The following is a 6728-nucleotide window of genomic DNA, read 5'->3' on the forward strand; positions in this document are numbered from 1 at the left end:
GGGATAATGTACTATCAGTTGGAGGATTTTTTCTATATAGGAAACTCATCCATGAAAAAGGAATTATCTCCTTCAGGATTGCATAGTTACTTCTGAGTTTAGTGACTAGTGTGAGAGGTGAATTCACACAGGTGGCAGCATTGGACCCCAGGAGAAACTTTGCAAGGAAATAGGAGGCTTGGAGGGCAAAGGAGATGGTTTGTGAGAAGCCTTTGACTGTCTATGAGTAGCAGAGGGATTGTACTGAGAGCAGGATAGCTTGTGAGCTAATGCTTTGTGTAATCTGGATATATTTCCACTTGAATGATAATACAGAGATCGGGGTTTTTAGCTGAGGCTTTCCCTAAAGTATTCTTCTGTGTTCATGTGTGATTGATTTCTCATTCTTTGTTATATGTGTTCTATTTGATCTTGCCTCTTCCAATAACCTCTTCTATGATGGGTTCTTCTGGGTCTAGGCATTATGATGAACAAATAACAGGAAAGAAAGAAGAGAGAAGAAAAGTGAAGGAGGCCAGTAGAGTAAAGGGAGAAAAAGAACCCACCAAGAAAACAAATAGACTTCACACTTGTAGGCCCACTACTACTAGAAATAGAGATTTGAATACAAGAAATCCTTTGAATGGCTTTAACAAAACCCAATTCGGCACTTAAGGGATGAAGGGGAGAGGACAGAGAGTGGTCGAAAAGACATGGGGGTCAACCTAAAACAACATAGGAGCCACGAAACAACTTAAAAAATCATAAAAGAGAGTCATTGTTCGGAGCCAAAGACACTACACCAGAAAGGGGAAGAAGAAATGATTTGGAATTGAAGAGGGGAACCTAAATGAGCATGAGTCAATGTAGATACCAAGTTGAAAATAGAGGTGTGAGGAGAGGGATAAGACAAAGGGGGGTGGAAACAAGGGAGTTCAAGGCCCTGAGCAGAATGTGAAACCTAAAGGAAAAGAAAAGACTAACAATGAGAAAAACAGAGGCATAAAGCTTGACAAGGTAACAAAAACTAGAGGACACATAAGATTTAAGGAGCCACCATTTTTCTAGACACCAATTTAAGGAAAAAAAATGGCACGTCCAACATTGTAGAATCATACTTAACCACAAATGGAAAGGAAACATCAAAATGAGAAAGAGAAATGAGAGAAAATAACACAAATCTTCCTTCTTATATTCCTCGAGAAGAGGAAGGACAACTACATCATTTTCTTGGGAGGTACATCTATAATGCTCAATGTCACCCTCGAGACCATCCTTCTATGTTAAGAGACCAACTACTACCATAATACAATTGTACTTTGAGTACATACCTATGTTATATTTGCTCTCAAAACTAAGCAATGATGGTAGAATAATGCTCATCGTGGTTTTGATGGAGGCGTGTTAATGCTCTGTAGATGATGGTGATTTGAGATAGATCCATCACCTTGCATTTGTTTCAGGTGGAGGGAGCGTCCAACCACAAACATCTTCCCTTTTGACAAACCATAACCAAACTTAATGACTTTGATTTACACCCATAGTACGGTATAATTTAACATATTAATATAATAAATTCAAATATACTATAATATAAATATTATATAGTGATTATTGGAGCAAAGTTCCAATTTGTTTGAAATAATATTTTAAATATTTAGATTAAATACATTATAATATAAAATATATTTTACACTTTTTTTTAAATATATATTATTGAAGTTTCCCATTCCTATAAATTTAACCAAACTTTTGGATATTTCAAACAGGTATACCCATGTCCTCAATATTATGTCATTATAAAGACTTGTGCAACATATGTTAATATATAAAAATTAAAAAAATTATTACATTATATCAAAAAATTGTATTAATAAATTAATCTAAATTACTTTCAACTTTAAATTGTGGAGTTTGTATTTTAATTTAATTTCACTATTCTGATTAAGAAGAAATGTGTATTTACATATATATATATATATATATATATATATATATTTATTTATTTATTTGATATCATAAATATGATATTTGCATAAACTTTAAATCTAAAAAAATAAAATATGTACATATTATATCTCCCACGTAGTAATTTATAAAACTCACTATACTATACAATCAATTGTGAATAAAAATTAATATTTGTTATGCATTATTAATTAATTAAATAAATAAAAACAAACATTTTATTAATTTTACTATAAACACTTATAAATAAATCTTCATTATTATTTTTTATTATAAATTAATTAAATACACTTCATTTTTTTAATAATTTATAATTAAATTATTTTCGTAATAAATTATAATTAATATATATATATATATTTTTTGTTATTATTATCGTAAAGTAAATTTATTTTTTAAAATTCAAAAATTAAATTTAAATTTATTAACCACAAATCTATATTTTTTTTAACTTATAAATATTTATTATTATTATTATGAAATATTTTTTTTAACTTATAAATATTTATTATTAAGATGATAAGCTATTCCTTTCCTCATCTCCTGGACGCAATCGATAGCGTGATCGACAACTACTTCAAACCTAACGTCCATCATAAAATGTGTAACGAACGTCAATGAACACTTTGTAAATTAAAAAGAAACACCACTCCGCCACTAACTCTCCTCCGCACGCATTCATTGGCGCTCAACAATTTTAAAGCCCACCTACTCCGAGTGCGACCTAACGGGAACCCGCCCACCATGTTAAAAGACAAATCTCTAAACGTGGATACACATTCATTGGTTGTTTCTTCTGAGTTTCATACTAACTTACCGCAGGCTTCTCAATAGGAAATGCAGTCGTTCTTTCTCCTCACTTTCGTAGCAACTCACTGCATGTAATCAGAGGCTTTTAAATAGGAATTGCAGGCTTTCATAGCTACCATTCTGTAACGCCCAACATACACCGCCCCTTTTTTCTTCTCTGATTTTTCCATTGCAGGAATCATTGAATTGGCCCTTTTTTCTTCTCTTCTTTTTCCATTGCAGGAATTATTGAATTGAGGCATCTCATTCATATGCCAAACATGGTGTCTGATGTTATCATCAGAAACCCTGCAGTTTCAAATGTTTGTGCCATGCCCATGTACTGGAGCATTATTGTATCCATGGCCCTGAGTTGGGTACGGAAATTTTATAGCTTCTACAACTACTATGTTTATGTTTGGGTTTCTGAGATGACGAAAACTATGTTTCCTGAACTTTGCAATCCAAAAAACCCTGATGTTATAAGGGCTATTGGAAAATATCAGTCGTCCGGAGGTATGATTGATGAAACGAGCAGTGATGATGTAAATAAAAGATACACAGCCTTCGTTCATACATGGGACCTCTCTCGAATTTTCAATGCCTTGGACAGCGATGGCGATGGCATGGTTACTGCAGAGGACGTACAAGGGTTACTGGAAAAGATTGGAATTCAAAATATATCTGATGATAATATGAAAATAATGATGGGTTCTCTGGAGCATATGAGCTTTCATGATTTCTGTGGATTTCTTCTCATTTTGTGTGGGGAAGCTCATGAGCATGCAGACACAGAGGAGAAAGTGTTGTCAGAGGAGTTGGTGGAAGCCTTCAGTGTTTTTGATAAGAATGGGGATGGGTTCATCAGTCCATGGGAACTTCAACAGGTCCTGCTCAGCTTAGGACTAAAAGAAGGACAAGATCTGGAGAGTTGTGAAATGATGATCACAAGATTTGACAGAAATTCAGATGGTAGAATTGATTTTGAGGAAGTTGAGATCATGATGAACATGACGGACAAATCTTTGTAAATGTGTTAATAAAAACTATGTCTCTTACATTTCTTTTTGTAAAATCTCCTTCCCAAAATTTCTTTGATCATATGAGAATAATGGACAGTCGCAATGACATATTACCATCTTATTCTGCCTAGTTTGTATTATATTTTAATGCATTAAACCCAAGATTGAATTCTGGAACATGCCATATGTGATATATACATACTTCCTGTCTATATAACACGAGAGCGGTTTAGCCCTCTTACAGACCAGAGCAACAGAGTCCTTTCCACAACGGCTAAAACGAACCATTTAGGAACGATAATGATTAATTGCTATAACAGTAGCAAGACTAACTAAATCAAATTTCTTTGGCCAAGTTCGGAGTTAAGCATGGACTAACTGTAAAATTTCCACAACATATTAGACATATACTTAAACATATGGCTAGATTTAACTTGTTGCTTGTGAATGAAAATTGCTGTTGCAAGAGTGACCTGAATCTATATATGACTTGCTTCCAAGTTCTTTTTGTTTTTTCAGATTATACCCCATATGCGCAAAGGGCAGAATTCTGCATACGGTTCAACTTTTTAGGGTAAATCGTTTCCATCACTATAAAATAGTCTGACAGAATTCTCCATACTTTGGGGAAATTGGTTTCTATAATTATAAATTCCTTTACCTTTTACATTCGTTGTCTTCTTATGCTAACAGGGGTATCGACATAATGAGTGAACCTGGTTAACATAATGGTTGATTAGTTGGAAATTTGATAAGCAGTAGATTTATGGCGTATCCATCTCATCGACATAAATCTTATACAGAATTTAAGATTAAAACTGTAAATATCATTGAAACTTTGTCTCAACATAAATCTTATACAGAATTTAAGATTAAAAATGTAAATATCAATGGAACTTTGTCAATGCAAAATTTAAAGCTTATCCACTGCTAATCACCAGAAGGCATGATTACATATCTCTGTTTTCAAATGTGTCTCACTGCTTGGTTGCTTGTCACGGCCGTATCATTGCCCATCAATGGGAAGCAAGTCCAACTCTGTTATCTCCAGTTCTAATATGGAAAATTAATGCACCTCAAACCAGCACACTAATTTTGTTAAGTCAGTTTCAATACATATACTCTGTTTTATAACAAAAGTCATATTCAACTTATAAGCCGGTGACAAATTTGCCCATTCAAAGATCCTTGTAGGTGTCAGTCACGACACAGAGCCTAGGAATGTATGGTTGTTCTGTGTATTGGCGTGTTAGGATCTGATAAACCAAGAGATGGCTGTAGCATGTGGTTTGCACAGCGTTGTACGATTCTGTTACCCACTGATTCTTGAACAGTGGGAAAAAACTCATGTTATGTCTTGTTAAAAAAAAAAATTGCAATTTGTGGTTTTGAATGTGCAATCACAGCAATTGTATATTTGTACATTAATAAATTTGTTCATTCCATTAGCTGGCAACTTGATAAGATGATTGAAACTTTGTTCTGATGTAGTGTAATTTTTAGTTTTAGAGTTTTTTAATAAACTTTCTCATTAATTTTACTTAGAACTTGCGAGAGAATTTTTATAATCTAAAATTTGATTTGATAAATTTATATAATTAAAATGTTTTAGGACAACTTCTACATTAAAAAAACAAACTATAATTTATTATATAATTAAAATGTTTTAGGACACCTTCTACATTAAAAAAACAAACTATAATTTCATAATAAATTATAAAGAAAAAACAAAACAAACAAACCAACCTAACCTTAAAATAGTTAAACTACCCTATTTTACCCACTATGGAATATTAAACAAATGGGCATCTATATGTTAGAGGCAGAGGCAGAATTTCAGATCTCATTTGTATTTAAATAAATCCAACCCAACAGTGAATTCATATTAAACAAATGGGCATCCATATGTTAGAGGCAGAATTTCAGATCTCATTTGTATTTAAATAAATCCAACCGAACAGTGAATTCACATCTCCTCAGGAGACGAGAGATTATGGTTCAGGTTTGGAATTTGATGCTTAAATGCTCCTTTACATTACTGTCATTCCATGGGCATAGACTATAGTACAAGCACGTTGACACACCTGAATATTTCTGGACAAACGCTTTCCGGTAAAACCATACCATGGATAACCGCCATGTACAATACATAATACCATGCTATGCTATGCATCTGGACGCGCATCTGAGATGTGACGAGCTGAGCATGCATGTTACTCCATGTTAACCGAACAATTCAAATTCAAATTCGAAATTTGAACTCGTGAACCCTCCCCGCCCAAATTCAAGCCCAAATTCAAAATTTGAACATCGATAATTGCTATATCTCGCATTTCAAGTCGTCTGGCATCATGGTTCAGGGTGGGCACGAGACATACATCTGGAATTCCTTCCTGGGGCAGCGCATTACCGCCGGCGGAAGCCCCGACGAGAAGAAATTCAGCGGCGTGGGCATAAGCCTCATGGGCAATGACAACGCTGTAACGGACGTTGTCATCTTTTCAGCTGCTGTGGGGATTGCAGTGACAGGTCAAGCCAATATCCTCACAGGAGTTCACTGTTATAACAAGGCCACGGGCTTCGGAGGAGTTGGAATCAAACTAAAGCTCGGTGGATTGACTCAGACGAGGAGCATCGGTTGTTATTTGGATTATACCGCCATTGTTGCAGAGATTCTTCAAACTTTTCTCTGTTGGCGTCTGTGGCACAAGTCTTTTCTCATCATTGTTGATGCCTATTACTCACTTTGTCTTCCTTGAAAATTCCCAAACTTTCTCTGCAATTATTTTAGATCTTGATACCTTCCCTGGTGATTAGGGTATATGGTGTCATTTCCAATACTAATTGACTCATCAGAGGCAACAAAGGAGCAGTGATGGAGTCCAAATCAGTGACCGTGGCAGATTCTACATTTTTTGGAGCAGAGGGAGTGATTATCAAGCCAGGATTTGAAACATTTGTACCTGGTTT

The 6728-nt window shown here is 34.6% G+C and overlaps 1 protein-coding gene and 1 pseudogene across 1 annotated transcript; both read left to right on the forward strand.

Moving 5' to 3' along the window:
• The first annotated feature begins 2753 nt into the window (after positions 1 to 2753).
• On the forward strand, positions 2754 to 3910 carry LOC149165389 (calmodulin-like protein 2). The gene has a single exon (XM_089431131.1). It carries the CDS (start codon positions 3009 to 3011, stop codon positions 3765 to 3767), a length of 759 nt encoding a protein of 252 aa, XP_089287257.1. The 5' UTR covers positions 2754 to 3008; the 3' UTR covers positions 3768 to 3910.
• A 2199-nt stretch (positions 3911 to 6109) lies between these two features.
• LOC149165390 (polygalacturonase QRT3 pseudogene) lies at positions 6110 to 6517 on the forward strand (annotated as a pseudogene).
• The last annotated feature ends 211 nt before the right edge of the window (positions 6518 to 6728 follow it).

This window comes from Pinus tabuliformis, chromosome 5_1, assembly GCF_031772625.1.
Source record: "Pinus tabuliformis cultivar Carrire ecotype Pingquan chromosome 5_1, CPIR1, whole genome shotgun sequence".
Taxonomy (NCBI): Eukaryota; Viridiplantae; Streptophyta; class Pinopsida; order Pinales; family Pinaceae; genus Pinus; species Pinus tabuliformis.

Bases quoted from the DNA above. Each gene is read 5' to 3' on its own strand.
- LOC149165389 (XM_089431131.1), top strand. From the start codon at position 3,009: ATGCCAAACATGGTGTCTGATGTTATCATCAGAAACCCTGCAGTTTCA.